Raw genomic sequence first — 20,708 nt, 5'->3', positions numbered from 1 at the left:
TGGACATTCTCTAATTCATAGACTGTTTTTGTTGTTAATTGTCTATAAAAATAAACTATTTCTTTGCCCACATATTCATGTTTCATAGTTCAGGAACATAGGTTAGTGATAAACTTCTATGTAATTCAACCCAAAGAAACTGTTTATATTCCAAAATCACTTTGCACTTTGAAAGATACCAGCCTTCCTCATCTCCTCAAAATCTTTCATAGAATCAGCCGGGCTAGGTGGCAGGCCCTGTAGTCCCAGCTACTAGGAAGACTGAGATGGGAGGATCTCTTGAGCATGGGAGTTAAGAGGATGCAGTGAGCTATGATTATGCCACTGCACTCCAGCTTGGGTGACAGAGTGAGAACTCGTATTTAAAAAAACAAATATCTGGCCAGGTGTCATGGTTCATGCCTGTAATCCCAGCACTTTGGGAGGCTGAGGTGGGCGGATCACCAGGTCAGGAGATCAAGACCATCCTGGCTAACACGGTGAAACCCCCTCTCTACTAAAAATAAAAAATTAAAAAAAATTAGCCAGGTGTGGTGGGGGCGCCTGTAGTCCCAGCTACTTGGGAGGCTGAGGCAGGAGAGTGGTGTGAACCTGGAGCTTGCAGTGAACGGAGATCACGCCACTGCATTCCAGCCTGGGCGACAGAGGGAGACTCTGTCTCAAAAAAAACAAGCAAACAAAAAAATCTTTGATGGAATTATAATTTCTCTAGAAATCTGCATATGCCTTCTTTCCTGGTTCAGCCACAGCAAATGTATAGGGGGCTACAACCCTCTATACAGGGATACAGCAATGTGAAACCAGAGGTCATGCCTCTGAGGTTTCATCAAAACACTGGAAGCCATGGTAGTTATTGTCCTTGATAGGTATGTTAACCTCAACACCAATGTCCTTCCTGGCTGATGGAGAAATGGGCTGCCCGATTCACAGACTTCTTGATCTTTCCTCAGCATATGATACTCTCATATGAAACTCTCCTCCTGGCTAGGTGTGGTAGCCTACATCTCTAATCCCAGCACCTTGGGAAGCTGAGGTAGGAGGATCACTGGAGGCCAGGAGTTTGAGACCAGGCTGGACAATACAGCGAGACTCCATCTCTTAAAAAAAAAGAAAAAAAAAAAAAAAAAGGCCAGTGCGGTGACTCACGGCTGTAATCCCAGCACTTTGGGAGGCTGAGGCAGGTGGATCACGAGGTCAGGAGTTGGAGACCAGCCTGGCCAATATGGTGAAACCCCGTCTCTACTAAAAATACAAAAATTAGCTGGGCATGGTGGCGCACGCCTGTAGTCTCAGCTATTCAGGAGGCCTAGGCAGGAGAATTGCTTGAACTCGGGACGCAGAGGTTGCAATTAGCTGAGATCGTGCCACTGCACTCCAGCCTGGATGACAGAGTGAGACTCCGTCTCAAAAGAAAAAAAAAAGGAAAGAAATGGTCCTCCTGGAAATGTTCTGCAGTCCCTTGACTTCCAGGACACTCATTGCATCAACAAACAATTTAGTGTTCTAGGGACTGTTCTAGGACCTGGACCATCATTTCTTGCCTGAATTGCCACAATTCAGCAATTTTTTTTTTTTTTTTTTTTTTTTTTTGAGACAGAGTCTCACTCTGTCGCCCAGGCTGGAGTGCAATGGCTCAATCTCAGCTCACGGCACCCTCTGCCTCCCGGGTTCAAGTGATTCTCCTGCCTCAGCCTCCTGAGTAGCTGGGATTACAGGCATCTGCCACCACACCGGGCTAATTTTTGTGTTTTCAGTAGAGACGGGGTTTCACCATGTTGGTCAGGCTGGTCTCAAACTCTTGACCTCAGGTGATCCACCTGCCTTGGTCTCCCAAAGTGCCGCTGGGATTACAGGCGTGAGCTACCGCACCTGGCCTCAGCAGTCTGTTAACTGGATTCCCTGATTCTATTCTTCACTCCATCCATCCTCCCCATTACAGCATAAGTATTCTTCCTCAAATGCAAAGCTGTTACTCCACATTAAGTATTCTTCAAGGTTTCCCATTAGATCAAGTCTAAACCCTCTTAGTACATGAGGCCCTGCATGAAGAATTCTGATTATCGTTTTTTGTTTTGTATTTTTTTTTGAGATGGAGTCTCGCTCTGTCACTCAGGCTGGAGTGCAATGGTACGATCTTGGCTCACTGCAACCTCTGCCTCCCGGGTTGAAGCCATTCTTCCACCTCAGCCTCCTGAGTAGCTAGGATTACAGGCGCATGCCACCACACCCAGTTAATTTTTGTATTTTTGTAGAGACTGGGTTTCACCATGTTGGTCAGGCTGGTCTTGAATTCCTGACCTCTGGTGATCTGCCTGCCTCGGCCTCCCAAAGTGCTGGGATTACAGGAGTGTGCCACTGTGCCCGGCCTCTGCATGAAGAGTTAAGCAAAAACGTGGGGAGGTCCTGGGCTGGGTCAGCATTTCCTACCATACTCAAAGCCCAGGGCTCAGAGTACAAAGGGCCCCTACATGTTTCTTACTCAGCAGAAAAAGCTGCAGTCCAAATGCCCTTCTTGAAGATTCACAAAGCATATAAATATCTGAGAAATACCACCAGAAAGAAAACCCATTTTACTTTCCCCTTTTTATATGGAGAAACATATTTGAGTCAGGGAAGGCTTTCCTCTAAACATCAGTCCTAGGGAGAAACTGGGAAAACCCTGATATTTGGCTTATCACTTTGGACGCAAAATCCACTTTGCTGTAATGGTCATCCGAACTCCCTTCAGAGAGCAAGCAAGCAAAATCAAGTGTGATACTGGAGCTTATGCATGCAAAAGCTTGCAAAAAGTATTAAGGAAAAATTACTGCAGTTTACCAAAAATATGAGGGTGGTCAACATTTTCTGCTAGAATGTTAAACTGTTTTTCTTTTTCTTTTCTTTTCGTTTTTTTTTTTGAGACAAAGTCTCTCTCTGCCGCCCAGGCTGGAGTGCAGTGGCGCGATCTCGGCTCACTGCCACCTCCGCCTCCCAGGTCCAAGCAATTCTCCTGCCTCAGCCTCCCGAGTAGCTGGGACTATAGATGTGCACCACCACGCCCAGCTAATTTTTGTATTTTTAGTAGCGACGGGGTCTCACCATATTGGCCAGGCTGGTCTTGAACCCCTGACCTTGTGATCCACCTGCTTCAGCCTCCCAAAGTGCTGGGATTACAGGCGTGAGCCACCACACCTGGCCTAAACTGTTTTTCTTATAAAATGGGTTATGGACGCATATTCTGCTTTATCACAGGGAGACTTTGTAACATCATTTGGGATGTAAAACCTCTAATGAAAACTTGAAACTAAGGCTTTATACAGGCCTGGGTATAGGGAGCCAACGACCTGAAGGCCTAAGCCAGGGCTAGGACCCACATTTTGGGAGGCAGAGAAATCAAAACCCTTCCTGGGTGAGCCCACTCAGCCAGCAGCCAGAACCCACCTGTGTGAGCCCCCTTTCACCCTTACACTATGAACAGGGACTCTCATTCCTTCAGGATGTTTGAGGAAGGAGTGGTGGCGGTGATAATCTCTGTTGAGAGCTAGACCCAAGACTTTTTTTTTTTTTTGAGACTGAGTCTTGCACTATCGCCCAGGCTGGAGTACAGTTGTGCAATCTCAGATCACTGCAACCTCCACCTCCTGGGTTCAAGTGATTCTCCTGCCTCAGCCTCCCAAGTAGATGGGATTACAAGTGCCTGCCACAACGCCCGGCTAATTTTTGTATTTTTAGTAGAGATGGGGTTTCACCATGTTGGCCAGGCTGGTCTCAAACTCCTGACAAGTGATTTGCCTGCCTCGGCTTCCCAAAGTGCTAGGATTAAAGGTGTGAGCCACCGTGCCCAGCCAACCCAAGACTTCTTTTACTTCTGCTGTATAACACTCAAGGGAGCTAAAAGGAAAATGAGATTTCACACCCACATACTCTCTTAGAATAGTGTCTACTGACTAGTTCCTCTGGAACCAGTGTGAAATCTCTAGAGTAACAGGACAGAACAAAGCAATGAGATAAAAAAAAATTTCCCACATTGACTCAGATGCAGATAGAGGAACGACGACTTAGCTCTGGATTTTGTGTCTACATCAAGAGGAGCTTCTAAAGTGCTTGGGAAAGACCCCAAGAGGGATGGCTGAGGCTCAGGAAGGGCAAACCGTTAAGGACAGCGCTACCTACCATGGGAACCACTGACTGCAGAGGCGGTCACAAGCACACATTGTCCCAGCTCATCTTCTGGTACCTGCCTGTGCTGTGGTCCCGACTCCAGCTGTCTGACCTTGAACAAAGTACAAACTGTCAGTCTCCATCCCCTGTTTTGAATGCGGGTATTAAGAAGACTCAGGCCGAATCGCTTGAAGCCGGGAGGCGGAGGATGCAGTGAGCTGAGATCGCGCCACTGCACTCCAGCCTGGGCAAGAGAGTGAAACTCCGTTTCAAGAAAAAAAAAAAACAACTCAGGCCAGGTACAGTGGCTCATGCCTGTAATCTCAGCACTTTGGGAGACTGAGGTGGGAGGATCTTGAGGCCAGGAGTTCGAGACCAGCCTGGGCAACTTGGCAAGACGCTGTCTCTCCAAAAAAATAGCCGGGTGTGGTGGTGCATGCCTGTGGTCCCAGCTACTAGGGAGGCTGAGATGGGAGTATTGTTTGAGCCCAGGAGGTTGTAGCTGCAGTTAGCTGTGTTCATACCACTGCACTCCAGCCTGGGTGACAGTGACCCTGTGTCAAAAAAACAAACAAACAAAAAACCTGCAGCAAGGTGTGGTGGCATCTTAGCACTCTGGGAGGCCGAGGTGGGAGGATTTCTTAAGGCCAGGAGTTTGACAGCAACCTGGGCAACATAGCAAGACACTATCTCTACAAAAAATTTAAAAATTAGCCAGGTGTGATGGTGCACACTTATCATCCCAGCTACTCAGGGGGCTGAGGTGGGAGGGTGGCTTGAGCCCAAGAGTTTGGGTCTGCAGTGAGCTGTGATTGCACCACTGCACCCCAGCCTTACAAAAAAAAAAAAAAAAAAAAAGACGGGCACCTGGAAAGTTGTGACGACACTGTGTTTTTACATCAGATGATGTCAGTGAAGAGCATTCAACTTGGTGTTGGGGGCTAGAGGAAAGCTCAAGGTGGCTGGGAAAGTGAAGGAGTGGGGCATTTGGGTGGAGCAGGGCTAAATGGAAAGAAGGGACGAAGAAATAAAAATAAGTGGTGAGCAAAGGGGAATAAACAGAGAGGCTGAGAACAGAAGTGGCAGCTCAATACTGGAGGCACATGCACTATCACCTTGCTAACATTTGGTATCAAAGGAAGACAAAGTCCAAATGTAAAATCAGGAGTGTGTAACTGTCACACACACTCCTTTTTAACACCCCTGGGGCTTGAACAAGAAGAACGGGGAGAGGTAGCACATACATTCAAGAAGTCTTAGTAGAATTATTCCAGGCTTTCTCCCCTTTAAAGAGACCATTATCAGCTCCCCTTTAAAGAGACCATTATCTTTCTCCCCTTTAAGAGATCATTATCAGCTCTTTCTTCATCCTTCTTCTTAGGCTGAGACAGGTGAGAAGGCAGCCATGAAAACAAATGTCCAAATGACCATGATGGACAGTGCTCTGGAAAGGGACTCATCAGGTAGAAAATGAATACATCCTGGCTGGGCGTGGTGGCTCACGCCCGTAATCCCAGCACTTTGGGAGGCCGAGGCGGGCAGATCACCTAAAGTCAGGAGTTCAAGACCAGCCTAGCCAACATGGTGAAACCCCTTCTCTTTTAAAAATACAAAAAAATTAGCTGGGCATGGTGGCAGGAGCCTGTAGTCCCAGCTACTCTGGAGGCTGAGCCAGGAGAATCACTCGAACTCTGGAGGTGGAGGTTGCAGTGAGCCAAGATTGTGCCAGTGCACCCCAGCCTAGGTGACAAAGCGAGACTCTGTCTCAAAAAAAAAAAAAAAAAAAAAAAAGGAAAAGAATCAGGGGCTCACTCCTGTCATCTCAGCACTTTGGGAGGCTGACATGGGAGGATTGCTTCAGCCCAAGAGTTCAAGACCAGCCTGAGCAACATGGTGAAACCCTGTCTATATAAAAAAATACAAAATCACCTAATCGTTAAAAAAAAAAAAAAAAAAAAGCCAGGTGTGTGGCTGTAGTCTCAGCTACTCAAGAGGCTGAGGTGGGAGGATCACTTCAGCCCCAGAGGTCGAGGCTACAGTGAGCCAGGGTCATACCACTACACTCTAGCCTGGGTGACAGAGTGAGACCCTATCTCAAAAGAAAAGAAAAAAAGAACATAAACACATCCAGAAGTATCATTGCTCTTCCTGGGACATCAGGGCCACCAGTGTTGCCTGTACCTCTTCTGCCTGGGATGGGGGCAGCCGACAGTCCTGAATGAGGGCCACAGCAGCTGCCTCTGTCAGGCTGCTGAAGTCCTGGGATGTTTTGATAGGGAGGTGCCCAGCGAGCTCACAGAGGGCAACATTGAAAGCCTCACCGTCCTTTATCCCAAAGCTGGACTTCCGGGCCCACAGAATTACTCGGACCCCCGTGAGGGCTGAGGAAGGTGATATCTTTCCCGGCGGAGCTCCCCGGGTCACAAACAAGTTATGTGCAATCTCATGGTCAGTCAGGTAATCAGTGGCCCGACATACCCTGCTTATCAAGGACTCCAAGTCAGGCCCTGGCCCACGAGTGTAAAAGAGGAAGCCGGGAGCTGGGAGGCCCTGGAGCAGATGCAAATGGCCTCCAGGGTCCAGGGGCTCGCTTGGCGCCTGCTCCACGGGCAGTCTGTGGGCCAGGTAATAGCCATGCAGGTGGAGGTGGTTCACCGAGGCCAAGCCTCCCAGGCTGTTGAAGCCGACACGGAAGCCCGGGTGTAAGCTCAGCAGCACAGCTTCAATCCCCGCCCTCAGTGCACCTGGCAGCAGGCGCTGGGGGAGCTGGCGGGCAGGCTCAGGCACCAGCAGCACGTGGCCCCACTCCAGGGGGCTGACGTTGATCACCACGAGGATGTCTTCTTGCAGCAGAGTCCCAGGGATATCAGGCTCCCGGTGTAAACGGAAGAGGACTTCTCCGGGCCGGATCTTGTTGAAGTTGAACTGTTCAGGGTCAAATGCCTGCCTCACGCTCTTGATGGTCTGCGGGCGTCTCCTCTGCACACCACGCTCCACATTCAGCTGAGCCACGAAACCCACAGCACCAGGGAGGATTTGGGTCTGTAGCTCCCCTAGGCGGTAGCGAAACAGCCCCAGCTCCACCCGCTGCTTCCAGGTAGAGCAGAGTGCAGCATCAAAGGGAGATTGCGGCAGAGCATCCAGGATGCCAGGTGCATTTCTTGGCCACTGAATCCCTTCTGCCATGAGATCCTTCTGCCCATAAACAAAGTCAGGAATGGCTTGCCCGTCCCAGTCCTCATTGTTTGGAGGTAGCAAATAGGAAGTTTCGTTTGAATCATGTGGAAGAGCCATAGAGCTGACCTGAAATAATCATAAAAGATGAAAAACACATGATGGTAACTCACTTCCAGAGATTTTAATTTTATTTATTTATTTATTTTTTTGAGATGGAGTCTCACTCTGTCACCCAGGCTGGAGTGCAGTGGCAGTGATCTTGGTTCACTGTAACCTCCGCCTCTTGGGTTCAAGCAGTTCTCCCACCTCAGCCTCCTGGGCAGCTGGGGTTACAGGCAGGCACCACCACGCCCGGGTAATTTTTGTATTTTTAGTAGAGATGGTGTTTCACCATATTGGCCAGGCTGGTCTTGAACTCCTGACCTCGGGTGATCCCTTTGTCTTGGCTTCCCAAAGTGCTGGGATTACAGGCATGAGCCACCATGCCCAGCTTATTTATTTATTCTTTTGAGACAGTTTCACTCTGTCGCCCAGGCTGGAGTGCAGTGGCGTGATGTTGGCTCACTGCAACCTCCACCTCCCGGGTTCAAGTGATTCTCACGCCTCAGCCTCCCAAGCAGCTGGAATTACAGGCACCCGCCACCAGGCCCGGCTAATTTTTGTATTTTTAGTAGAGGCAGGGTTTCACCACATTGGCCAGGCTGGTCTTGAAATCCTGACCTCAGGTGACCCTCCCCTCTCGGCCTCCCAAAGTGCTGGGATTACAGGCCTGAGCCACCGTGCCTGACCTATTTATTTATTTATTTATTTATTTATCACTCTGTCACCCAGGCTGGAGTGCAATGGCACTATCTTGGCTCACTGCAACCTCTACCTCCCAGGTTCAAGCGATTCTCCAGCCTCAGCCTCCCAAGTAGCTGGGATTATAGGAATGTGCCACCACAGCCAGCTAATTTTGTATTTTTGGTAGAGACAGGGTTTCACCGTGTTGGTCTGGCTGGTCTTGAACTCCTGACCTCAGGTGATCCACCCGCCTCGGCTTCCCAAAGTGCTGGGATTACAGGCGTGAGCCACCGCGCCCAGCCACAGCCTATTTTATTTTGAAACAGGTTCTCACTCTGTCACCCAGGCAGGAGTGCAGTGGTGCAAACACATCTCCCTGAAGCCTTGACCTCCCAGGCTCAAGGGATTCTTTCACCTCAGCATCCCAAGTATCTGGAACTACAGGCATGCGCCACCAGGCACTGCTGAGATCGCGCCATTTTACTCCGGCCTGGACAATAAGAGTGAAACTCAGTCTCAAAAAAAAAAAATAGATAGATATATAGATATGGTTTGGCTATGTCTCCACCCAAATTTCATCTTGTGATTCCTATAATCCCCACTTGTTGTGGGAGGGGCCCGGTGGAAAGTAATTGAATCATGGGGGCGGTCGCCTCCATGCTGTTCTGGTGATAGTGAGTTCTCATGAGATCTGATGGTTTTATAAGAGGCTTTACCTCCCACTTTGCTCTGCACGTCTCCCTGCTGCTGCCATGTGAAGAAGGATGTGTTTGCTTCCCCTTCTGTCACAATTATAAGTTTCCTGAGGCCTGTCCACCCTTGCGGAACTGTGAGTCAATAAAACCTCTTTCCTTTAGAAATTATCCAGTCTTGGGTATTTCTTCATAGCAGCGTGAGAACAGACTAATACACACACACACACACACATGTTATGTCTCATATAGATCAACTATTTTTTCTTTCTAAAAATTATATATATTGAGTAAATTTTTTTAATGGAGAAAAAATAAACATAAAATATAACCCTTTGTTACAATGCCTAAGGAAAAATCACAATTTATGTTTAGCTTCATTTTCATACATAGATGGATCTTGACTTTTTAACCAATCTTCAACTGTTGTTTTTATAGGTTGTAGCTAGTTTCATTCTATTATACACAATGTGGCAATGAACATCCTATACACTCACACACTCATCATTGAACACGTCATGTTTCTATTTTCCTTTAAAATAAAATCCTGGTATACCACTGGGTCAGAGTAGGTCCATGTCTCAGGTTTTGGTTTGGTTTGGTTTTGTTTTTGGGAGAGACAGGGCCTTGCTACGCTGTTCAGGTGGTCTCAAATTCCCATGTCTCAGATTTTTGATTCACACCATCAAACTGCCCTCCAGAAAATCACACCTGAGTTCCAGTGTATGAGTGCTCAGGGTTTCAAAGATGACCACTTCTTTTGTGGGAAAAGCTTTTCCATGTTCCATAGTGATTCCAACTGGTCATGCATAGAAACATTTGGGTGAGGATGGCACCAGTGTGTGTGTAAGTGCCCAGGGCCAACCTTTCAAGGGGGAAATTAGTGCCTGTCTTCATCTTCCCCGTGGCTGCCTGGAGACCTGGACCCAGCACTGTCAGGGAGAGGGGTCTGCCACTGGCCCAGTAGGATGTCAAAAGGAGGCATTACCTTAGTAGAGTCACTTCAGTCCAAGTTTGGGTTTCTTCAGCTTTGCTGGTCCAGAAACTTCATGGTAATAAAACAGAAAGGAAACAAAACATATAAAAAATTACATATCAAAAGTCAAGCTAAATTGAATGGGTATTGAGGCTTAGTTTGCAAGATGAAAATGTTCTGGAGATTTGCTGCACAACATCGTGAATGTGCTTAACGCTACTATACACTTAGAAATGGTTAAGATGGTCAATTTTTTTTTTTTTTTAAAAGAATCTCACTCTGTCAGCCAGGCTGTAGTGCAGTGGCATGATCTTGGCTCACTGCAACCTCCGCCACCTGGGTTCAAGCGATTTTCATGCCTTAGCCTCCTGAGTAGCTGGGACTACAGGTGTGTGTCACCATGCCCAGCTAATGTTTGTATTTTTAGGAAAGACTAGGTTTCACCATGTTGGCCAGGCTGGTCTCAAACTCCTGACCTCAGGTGATCCGCCCGCCTCAGCCTCCCAAAATGCTGGGATGACAGGCATGAGCCACCGCATCTGGCCAAAAACGTTTAAAAGTGAAGCTAATCCTTTGAGCTGGAGCTGCAAGGTAAAAGACAAAAAAAAAAAAAAAGTGAAGCTAAGCAGAATTTTGATGATAAAATGTAGTATCTTATTCTCACCTTACTGCATGTCTACCTCCCAGTCTCAAGCAATCCATCCACCTCAGCCTCCCAAGTAGCTGGGACCACAGGCACGTGCCACCAGGCCTGACTAATGTAGTATCTTATTCTAATAAAAGAGAATCTTATCTGACAGGTGAAAAAATTTAAAATGAGATAATAAAAATAATACAAAACCAAAAAAAGGAGAAAAAAAAGAGATAATCTTAGACATTTTTTCAAATAAGATCTAAAGATGGCCAACAAGCACATTTGGGATGTTTAATATCATTAATCAATAAGAAAAGGCAAATCAAAATAACAATGAGGGGCTGGGTGCGGTGGCTTACACCTGTAATCCCTGGACCAGCACTTTGGGAGGCTGACACAGGTGAATCACAATGTGGTCAAGATATCGAGACCATCCTGGTCAACATGGTGAAACCCTGTCTCTACTAAAAATACAAAAATTAGCTGGGCGTGGTGGTGGCGCGCACCTGTAGTCCCAGCTACTTGGGAGGCTGAGGCAGGAGAATCACTTGAACCTGGGAGGTGGAGGTTGTGGTGAACTGAGATCATGCCACTGCATTCCAGCCTGGTGACAAAGCGAGACTCCATCTCAAAACAAAAAAAAAAAGGGAAAAAAATAAAATTACAATGAAGTCCGGGTACGGTGGCTCACGCCTGTAATCCCAGCACTTTGGGAGGCCAAGGTGGGTGGATCACGAGGTCAGGAGTTCGAGACCAGCCTGGCCAATATGGTGAAACCCCATCTCTACTAAAAATACAAAAAAATTAGCCAGGTGTGGTAGTGGGCATCTGTAATCTCAGCTACTCGGGAGGCTAAGGCAGAAGAATCGCTTGAACCCGGGAGGCGGAGGTTGCAGTGAGCTAAGATCGCACCACTGCACTCCAGCCTGGCGACAGAGTGAGACTCTGTCTCAAAAAAATAAATAAAATAAAAAATAAAAGTATATCAGCAGCTCGGTTTTATCACTGTACCAAGAGTTGATCAGGTATAGGAGGGACAATATGCTAACCAGATTCACCAAGGACTACCACATGATTCAGACTGCGCATTTAATAATTTACCATGAGAGGCCGGGTGCGGTGGCTCATGCCTGTAATCCCAGCACTTTGGGAGGCTGAGGGAGGCGGATCAAGAGATCAGGAGATAGAGACCATCCTGGCCAACATGGTGAAACCCCGTCTCTACTAAAAAAAAGACAAAAATTAGCTGGGTGTGGTGGTGCACTCCTGTAATCCCAGCTACTCAGGAGGCTGAGGCAGGACAATCGCTTGAACCTGGGAGGCGGAGGTTGCAGTAAGCCGAGATCATACCACTGTACTCCAGCCTGGTGACAGAGTGAGACTCCGTCTCAAAAATAATAATTTACAATGAGAAATGTGCCAAATGGCACAAAAGGTTCTTGCTGGCTGGTCAGCGTACAAAATGAATCAGGAAGCAAAATGAAAACCAGAAGGTTGTTCCATGAAGGGTTCAGAGCCAAGTGAAGTGGCTGAGAGATCTAGATCACAGCTGGTCACCAGGCACAAAGCTGACCCTCATGTCTTCACTATAAAGAGATACTTATGGCTGGGTGCAGGGGCTCACGCCTGTAATCTTAGCACTTCGGGAGGCCAAGACAGGCGATCACCTGAGGTTGGGAGTTCGAGACCAGCCTGACCAACATGGAGAAACCCCATCTCTACTAAAAATACGAAACTAGCCGGGTGTGGTGGCACATGCCTGTAATCCCAGCTATTCAGGAGGCTGAAGCAGAAGAATTGCTTGAACTCGGGAGGCAGAGGTTGCGGTGAGCCGAGATCATGCCATTGCACTCCAGCCTGGGCAACAAGAGTGAAACTCTGTCTCAAAAAAAAAAAAAAAAAAAAGACAGATACTTATTACCATGCAGCCTTGGCTTGTAAGAGGCAAACAAGGTCTATTTAGTACAGCAGACATAATGATAGCTTCTTGCTTTTTGCCTAAGCTTTTACTAACAGAAGACTAACTCTTTCTTGGACAGAAAGAGCCTGCTATTAAGAGAAAAATGATCGGCCAGGCACGGTGGCTCATGCCTGTAATCCCAGCACTTTGGGAGGCCGAGGTGGGCGAATCACGAGGTCAGGAGATCCAGACCATCCTGGCTAACACGGTGAAACCCCGTCTCTACTAAAAATACAAAAAAATTAGCCGGACGTGGTGGCGGGCGCCTGTAGTCCCAGCTGCTGGGGAGGCTGAGGCAGGAGAATGGCGTGAACCCAGGAGGCGGAGTTTGCAGTGAGCCGAGATGGTGCCACTGCACTCCAGCCTAGGCGACAGAGCGAGACTAGAGAAAAAAAGAGAAACATGATCAGGTTGGGATGGGCCTATACCCTAGTTATCTTTTTTTTTTCTGAGAAAGAGTCTCACTCTGTTGCCCAGGCTGGACTGCAGTGGCACAATCTCCACTCACTGCAACCTCCAGCTCCCAGGTTCAACCATGCCTGGCTAATTTTTGTATTTTTAGTAGAGACAGGGTTTTGTCATGTTGGCCATGCTGGTCTTGAACTCCCGGCCTCAAGTGATCCGCCTGCTTTGGCCTCCCAAAGTGCTAAGATTACACGCATGAGCCACCGCGCCTGGCCTTGAATATTTCTACAATGATGGAATGTACATGTTAATACAGTGGGTCTTATTAAACACGTGCTGCCAAGGAGAAGCACTGGGTATTCTTCAAGTGTAAAGTAGATTCCTAGGCAGTCTAGGGAGTCAGGAACGGCTTCCCTGAGGATAAGATGGAAGAGGGAGTGAGGGCCCAAAGTGGCTGAAACACAGAGAGCCAATAGGAGGAAGTCCAGTTACAGAGGGCCAGGATTTGGGTTTTTAACCATTTAATGGTTATAAACTGAGACTAACATGCTCAGATTTAGACTTTACAAAGATCAGCAAGTATAATCGATTGGAAGGATCAAGAATTAATCCCAGCCTGACCAACACAACCTCCACTTCCTCCTCCCAGCAGTTTGGAATCCTTACCTTTTGCAGTAGTATACGTTCATTCATTTATTATACATTCGATAATATTTACTGAGAGCCTACTATGTGCCGAACATTATCCCAGAGGTTAAGAGGACAAGAGCAAAGGGCCAGCAGCCTAGGGGTGAGATGGAGTCAAAAGGACGGCAGGTCAGCTGGAATGATGAGAACAGCAGTGGAGAGCCTTTAAAAGTGCCTTGGACTGGACCGATTACCTTCTAAATGCCGGCGCCCGGAAAAATCACTAAAACCCTTTGGACTTACGTATTTCCATCTTTGTAAAATGGGAACCTACCTTGCAAGGGATGTTGCAACAATCGAAGAAAACTATGCACAGTACTTGACATCCAGTGGGTCCTCAGTAAATAGCCTAAGAAGGAAGCAAGGTTATGGTTACTTCTGGAAGAGGTGGCTTGGGGGCTGCGACAGGTGCAGCGCTTGCCTGATGATAACATCTAGAAAAGCCCTTGCTGGGCAGAGGGGCAGCCGACGACCCCGGCCACTCAGCGAGTCTCCAGGTTTCCCGGAAACGCTAGCTCCAGTGACTTCTCAGACGTCCCTATCGGACCCCACCTAGGGCTGCCGCCGCCACCACCTACTGCTGCCGAAGCGGATGCTCCTCGCGACTTTCCCCGCAGCCGCTGCCGGGGCCACAGCGAGGTCACGACGCCCGTGACGCATACGCAGCCAGCACGCACGCGCGCGGCGTGGCCCGCCCCCGCCCGCCCTGGAGGCGGGGCCGTGAGTCCTGGGCTCCGCCCCGGAGCGTCGGGCCCCTCCCCGGGCCCCGCCTCCAGCTCGCCTAGGACCGCTCGGAGCCGGCAGTTCGCCTACCAAACCCAGCTGGGAACGCCTGGCCGCTTTTAGGAGGGGGCGGGCCCGGGGGTGGTGGCCCCAGGAGCGGTTGCCGCGGGGACTGGGCAGTGACGCGGCCCAAGGGCGGAAGTGAGAAAGTTGTCTGCGTCTCGAGGCGAGTTGGCGGAGCTGTGCGCGCGGCGGGGCGATGGGGGGCTCGGGCAGTCGCCTGTCCAAGGAGCTGCTGGCCGAGTACCAGGTGCGCGGGACGCCTGGCCGTAGGGAGCTCGCGTGCGGGCCTCTTCTCGGGAGCAGGATCCGGGAGCTGGCTGCGGGGCGGTCGCGGCCTCCCAGCGGTCCGCTAATCCCCGCTCTGGCTTTGCCTTCCAGGACTTGACGTTCCTGACGAAGCAGGAGATACTCCTGTAAGTGCTGCCTTGAACCCTGCCTCCGACCCCGGGATCCTCTAAAGACAGCTTCGGGGGCGCTGTCCCGAGGGAGGGGCGGGGGCTGGCCTGAGGTCTGCAGAGGAGCAGGAGCTGGAGGCCCGGAGACCTAGCCCGGGCTGCGCCCTCCTCCGGGCACGCCCTCCTTGCCCTCGCCTGAGGCCCCAGCGTGGCACCGCGGAGCTGCCTTACAGCCTCCAGGAAAAGTTAGGCGCTCTTTGACCCTGAGCTCCACTAGCTTCAGCACTGCCGAACTTCCTGCCCCAGTCCGGCAGGGGCCGACCTTGCCCAGTGGCTAAACCACAGAAGCCTTGGGGAGCCTGGCTCCTTCTCCCAACTTTACCTGACTAATACAGTAACCGTTATCGCTTTCTGAGCACTCACCATGTGCCAGGGACTGTGCTAAATGGTTGCCTGCATTACCTAATTTAATCTTTAGGAGAGAGGTATTGGACAACGAACAGGTTCAGAAAGGTTTGGTAACTGCTTAAGACAACACTCTGAGTAAGTAGATTTGAACTTGGGCTGGAAGCCCTTTTGCCAGATTTATGCAGGCCAGGGCACTTTGAGTGAGGAGGTGCCTGGGCTTCCTGTGGCAAAGATAATCTCATGGGAAGGAGGTGGAGGCTGAGAAGGAGGACAGTTCAGTGTGGCTGCTAAAAAGGAGGCTTTGAGGGCAAGAGATCCCTGGAGTGAAGGTGAGAATGAGATTTTTGGTTTTGCTGTTTTCTCCGTTTTTTTTGTTTTTTGTTTTTGTTTTTGTTTTTTTTTTGGAGACAGAGTCTCGCTCTGTCGCCCAGGCTGGAGTGCTGGGGCACGATCTCGGCTCACTGCAGCCTCTACCTCCGGGTTCAAGTTATTCTCCTGCCTCAGCCTCCTGAGTAGCTGGGATTATAGGCACCCGCCACCATGCCCGGATAATTTTTGTATTTTTAGTAGAGAAGGGGTTTCACCATGTTGCTCAGACTGGTCTCAGACGCCTGACCTCAAATGCTCCACCTGCCTTGGCCTCCCAAAGTGCTGGGATTACAGGTGTGAGCCACCGTGCCTGGCCAATTCTTTAGGGCCAACTTCTGGCTCCTTTCCCAACTTCTTCATCCCTTGGGGATCTCTAGAATCAGTGCCAAGCACATAGTAAATGCTCAGTAAATACTCATTGCAAGAATAGACTCCTAGGCTGTACTACCTTGTGACATGTCCTTTTGCTTACTGTTGCCTGATGACTTGGAAGTTCTGTGTACGTGGTTTTAGCTCCTCACCTGGTTGATAATGAGCAGCAGGCAAGGAGTGGGAATGAACACAGGGGAGACCCATCGCTGAGAACACCGACAGTTCCCCTCTCTCTACCAGAGCCCACAGGCGGTTTTGTGAGCTGCTTCCCCAGGAGCAGCGGAGCGTGGAGTCGTCACTTCAGGCACAAGTGCCCTTCGAGCAGATTCTCAGCCTTCCAGAGCTCAAGGTGCAAGCGCTCCCCGCCCCCCTTGACACCTCTCCCACTACTCCCTCCCTGCTAGACCCCCTAACTCTATCTGCCACTAGCTTTGAGATCATGGGGTCACTGGTCCCCATTCTGGTCATTTTTCTGCTTAGTTCTAATTTTCTAGGGGCAAGGACTTCACCAAAATCACCTGGCAGAATTATCTAGAATGGTGCTTTTCAAATGGGGATTCTAGAGCATAATCTTGGAAGTTCAAAGAAGTTTTGTCCCTTAAGAGGAGTTGAGTTACCTTATTAAAGTTTGAGGAACCGTATTCTAGAGGCTGATTGCCACTCCGTAGGGCTGCTGCAAAATTTCTGTGCAAAGGGCCTGGCCCAGTGCCTGTAACACAATAACTGTTCATTTAAATATTTGTGTTTTAAAATAACCAGCCCATCTCGTTCCCTTTGTTTAGGATGACTTCTTCTTCCTTCTCTGCCCACACTTATGTTGTATGTGACCTGCCTTTGGGTTAAACGCTTGACTCCCAGGAAGCCATCTCAGTCCCTTCCCCAACTGGGTCAGTTTGCTTTCCTGTGCTCCCACTGCCCTCCATGTTGGCCCCAAAGCACTGATCGTTCACCCCCACGAGCCTGAGCTCCCTGGTGCTGGTCCTGTGACCTGCTCTCTCAAGTTTCTGGTAGGGTTTAATGAGTGTGTGACCTGGGCCACGTCCTGTGACGTTTGTTCTCCTAGGCCAACCCCTTCAAGGAGCGAATCTGCAGGGTCTTCTCCACATCCCCAGCCAGAGACAGCCTTAGCTTTGAGGACTTCCTGGATCTCCTCAGTGTGTTCAGTGACACAGCCACGCCGGACATCAAGTCCCATTATGCCTTCCGCATCTTCGGTGAGAACCAGGAGCAGCCCGGCAGGACACCACTCCTTCCCACGTTGGCTTTGTGGTGGCCCTGCTTGGGAAATGGGCGCCATTTGGGGAACCTCAGAGCCCCTCCCAACCGTGTCTTTTGACTTCCTGTGTCTGCTCTCTAGACTTTGATGATGATGGAACCTTGAACAGAGAAGACCTGAGCCGGCTGGTGAACTGCCTCACGGGGGAGGGCGAGGACACACGGCTTAGTGCGTCTGAGATGAAGCAGCTCATCGACAATGTGAGCAGCTGACCAGGCCCTGCCCCCAGCTGGGCCTGGGAGCGGGAGGGAGGGGTTGAGGCTCTGGCCTGAAACTCTCCCTTTCCCAGATCCTGGAGGAGTCTGACATTGACAGGGATGGAACCATCAACCTCTCTGAGTTCCAGCACGTCATCTCCCGTTCTCCAGACTTTGCCAGGTATGACAGTGGTCCCCCTTCATTCTGGGTACCTGCAGGTTCCGACCTGCTGCCTCTGGGCCTAGGGCATTGCTACAGGAGGTGGTGCCAGGGTGAGAGAAAGCCCCAGTCCCCACACACAGGGCCAGCAAAGCTGGCAGTCTCGCCCTGGGCAGGGGCAGCCCTCCTTGTCAAGGCCTCTCCCCTTCCCACTGCCATTGTCATTGCTCTGTGTTTGTACTAATTAGTAATAAAGGTTTAGAAGCTCTGACCCTGTCTGTGGGTCCAGAAAGCTCCCTCTGGATGTCTCAGTGAGTTCTTCCAGAGGGGGCTGACACACGGGACACAGCCCGTTCCAAAGAAGGGTCTAAAGGGAGAAGGGGGCAAGTTTGGGTTTAGTCCCTACCCTCCTCTTCCAGCAGAAAACCCACCCCTTTTCTCTTGTTCAGCTCCTTTAAGATTGTCCTGTGACAGCAGCCCCATCATGTATCCTGGCACCCTGTCCAAGAACCTTTCTACTGCTGAGCTGTGGCCAAGGTCAAGCCTGTGTTGCCAGTGCGGGCCAAGCTGGCCCAGCCTGGAGCTGGCACTGTGCAGCCTCACTCCGGGCAGGGGCAGCCCTCGTTGTCAGGGCCTCTCCTCACTGCTGTTGTCATTGCTCCATTTGTGTTTGTACTAATCAGTAATAAAGGTTTAGAAGTTTGACCCTATGTGTGACATGAGATACACTGGTGTGAGGAAGGACTGGACTTCTCTTCTAAGAGCCTTCAATCATCCTAGGAAGAAGCAGCATATTGAGCAGAGGCCAGTGGGAAGTCAAGCCGCACCCATGCTGGCTGTCCCCATGGGAGGGTGTGAGGATGAAGGGGCAGCAGAAGGCGTGGTACTCTCCTGTACCCTGATTGGGGTGGTGGTTAGATGAGTCTCTATATGCGTCAAAATGTAGAGAACCGTACATCAGTGAAGTCTATTTTGCTGCGTGACTTGAAGAATTAAAAACTTTGACAAAGGGCCCCCATCCCATCCCATCCCTTGTGTCCCTACCCTTGCTAAACTGAATTGGCGATGCAGAATAAAGGGGTTGAGGTAAACACAAGGAACCCCTTGCCTCTGCCTATCAGTGCATTAAGCTCCCCACCTCAGAGCCGCCCCACAGGGAGATGTTGCTGACCAGGCTAGGCTGACTCTGGCTCACTTGACCCTGCAAAGAGGAGGTTCAGAACCTCTCAGAACTCAGAAAACTAGACCTACCTCAAAAAGCAACTGTCCTTGAAGAGGAAGAGCCAGGATTAAACAATAATTCTTCAGACTTTATTAAAAAATGACATAAAGTGCATCTTATTAAAAAATATATAAAAACCACATAAATTCAGGGCCCCTGTGCTGGGCAGTGTTGATATCCCTTAGAGTGGAGGAAGGTGAGGGATGGAGGGTGAATTGGGGACTGGGGAGAGGACCAGGGTACAGTTAGTTCCTCGTGTTTGAGTTCAAAGATGGAGCGAGGGTGGATATGGCAGGAAGGGACACACGGGTTCTCACGCAACAATGGAGGAAGGCAGGCAACAGTCTCTTCCTTGAATTCTGAGGGAAAGGCGTACATTGTCACTAAATCTCTCCTGAGCTCACGCTGTCCTCTTGTGTGGCCACAGCCTGATACAGGCCGGAAAGGTCCAGGAGTTGGGTCCGAGCCCAGGACCTGGTGAGGGCCGCAGTGCCAACCTAGCCCTCTGGTCCCTGAGGTGGTGGGATGATGGCAGCAACAACTACATCCTCGGCTGGCTGGCAAGGCAGAACGCACGGAGCCCAAGCTGGTCCTGAATCTGCAGTGAGACAGGGCAGCTGGTGGCAGCGGGATAAGGTGGAAGGTGAAGAGGCCAGTTGGTGAGGGTTTCCAACTCTGTCTCAACCACTTTGGATGCATCCCCAGTACCCCTGGGAGGCCATGAACTGGAGCAGCCGTGTGTGCTGCATTCCATGCTATCTCTTCCCTCTCATTCTAGTTTCACATTTTGAATTGTTTTTTAAACAAAGGGCTCAGTTTACATAAGGAGCACTGTTCCACCAACCTAGGCAGGCCCCCATATTTGGCCAGGACCTCTGGGGCCATGGCTGTTTGGGTGTCTGGGTGGTAGGAGCCTCGCTACTTGACTGGAGAGCAGCAGGCCAGCTGGCTCCAAGGCTCCCAAGGGCTGGGCACCACGGTTGTGTTCCACGAAGAGCAGAGCGGAGGGGAGGTCCAGTTGACCCTCTCCGAGCATTCACAGCCCCTGAAGCCAGGGCAGCGTCCTCTGGAAGTCAGCTCTCACACCACAGAGTCACGGATCTCCGAGCCAAGGCGGACCCGGGGCCGGGGGCACACTGGGGATACCTCCACGAAGCTGTCTTGGATGCTGAGTGGCCTCTTCTCTGACTCAGTGAAGACTCGGGCCCCCGGGGGGCTGTCTGACAGGGCCTGGTACCCTCGGTGATCAAGTGGAGTGCTAGGGGGGCCTAGGCCGTTGAGTGGGCGGGTCTCGGGGGGCAGCACCACAGGGCAGGTCTTGGGGTGCACGCTGGCACATTCCCCCTGCTTCAGGAAGACTTTCATGCTGTTCCGGTGCCGGTAGAGCAAGAATAAAACTGGGAACAGCACGGCTAGCACAAAGAGCGTGCACATCACCAGGAACTCCTTCCAGTAGGACTTGTCTGCACCCCAGCTGGCCCTGCCACCAGCTGGTGCACTCACACGCGATGTGCTGATAATGACGGGTACATTGCCACCCTGATCTGTTTGGTCTGCCACCCCATCCTCCACCACCTCTGGGCAGTAGCTGGCTACCAGCTGCTGGAAGCCCTCCTCTAGTGACCAGCACTGGAACTCCCCCAGCTGTTGGGTGCCCACCAGCAGCAGGTCCCCAGTGGGTAGCACGTGGCAGGAAGCCGAGGCATTGACAGGGGCCCCGTTGTGCAGCCAGAGTCGGGTCGCCAGGTTGGAGAGGAGCGGGCAGGCCAAAGTGTTCACTGTGTTGGGCTGGAACTGGACTTGCTCACATGGCTTCTCACCTGTAGGCAGAAAAGGCATGGGGTAGGGGGGTGCCAGTGTCCACAGTAGCTCCAAGCTCCCCTGCCTTCCTCTGGGCTATGCCCCTGGTGCCATGATGGGCAACTCTGGGGACCCCTGGGACTGAGTCTTCCTGGGGACCTGCTTACAGGGGTGGGGGCAAGGAAGCGAGGAAAGGCATTTATAACATCTGTGCCTGGGGGAGCCTTCCAAGCACACTTGTCCCCACCTCTCTCCTCCACCTTTTGAGG

General features: G+C 50.6%; 3 protein-coding genes and 1 pseudogene across 9 annotated transcripts in view; 1 reads left to right on the top strand and 3 right to left on the bottom strand.

Annotated features, from left to right (window-relative positions):
- Nucleotides 1-3,513: 3,513 nt before the first annotated feature.
- GDPGP1 (GDP-D-glucose phosphorylase 1) lies at nt 3,514-14,161 on the bottom strand. Of its 5 annotated transcripts, none has more exons than XM_054531874.1 (5): nt 14,033-14,161; nt 13,729-13,803; nt 9,781-9,837; nt 6,462-7,443; nt 3,514-4,252 (listed from the first exon to the last, which is right to left on the bottom strand). In XM_054531874.1, the coding sequence occupies exons 4-5, from the start codon at nt 7,432-7,434 to the stop codon at nt 4,203-4,205; spliced, it is 1,023 nt and encodes a 340-aa protein (XP_054387849.1). In that variant the 5' UTR covers nt 7,435-7,443; nt 9,781-9,837; nt 13,729-13,803; nt 14,033-14,161; the 3' UTR covers nt 3,514-4,202. The 5 variants fall into 5 exon arrangements, with proteins under 5 accessions (XP_054387849.1, XP_003780367.3, XP_054387848.1 ...); XM_054531873.2 differs by lacking the exon at nt 3,514-4,252 and adding an exon at nt 8,817-9,003 and having other exon boundaries at nt 5,016-7,443; XM_003780319.4 differs by having other exon boundaries at nt 3,514-7,443.
- Nucleotides 14,118-18,122, top strand: CIB1 (calcium and integrin binding 1). Its single transcript, XM_024232423.2, has 7 exons — nt 14,118-14,487; nt 14,619-14,653; nt 16,025-16,133; nt 16,848-16,998; nt 17,142-17,260; nt 17,350-17,438; nt 17,867-18,122. Exons 1-7 carry the CDS (start codon nt 14,437-14,439, stop codon nt 17,886-17,888), a joined length of 576 nt encoding a protein of 191 aa, XP_024088191.1. The 5' UTR covers nt 14,118-14,436; the 3' UTR covers nt 17,889-18,122.
- A 584-nt stretch (nt 18,123-18,706) lies between these two features.
- LOC103892584 (uncharacterized) lies at nt 18,707-19,388 on the bottom strand (annotated as a pseudogene).
- The window catches only part of SEMA4B (semaphorin 4B), a 45,703-nt gene continuing 43,701 nt past the window's right edge, over nt 18,707-20,708 (bottom strand). For all 3 annotated transcript variants that reach the window (XM_063716307.1, XM_009250150.4, XM_054531870.1), the window contains one exon: nt 18,707-20,459. In XM_063716307.1, the coding sequence (XP_063572377.1) occupies nt 19,720-20,459 (740 nt within the window). In that variant the 3' untranslated portion in view covers nt 18,707-19,719. The remainder of the gene's footprint in view (nt 20,460-20,708) is intronic.

This window comes from Pongo abelii, chromosome 16 (assembly GCF_028885655.2).
Source record: "Pongo abelii isolate AG06213 chromosome 16, NHGRI_mPonAbe1-v2.0_pri, whole genome shotgun sequence".
In the NCBI taxonomy this organism is placed as follows: domain Eukaryota; kingdom Metazoa; phylum Chordata; class Mammalia; order Primates; family Hominidae; genus Pongo; species Pongo abelii.
The sequence above is the reverse complement of the archived record's forward strand: the minus strand, read 5'-3'. Positions and strand labels throughout refer to the sequence as shown.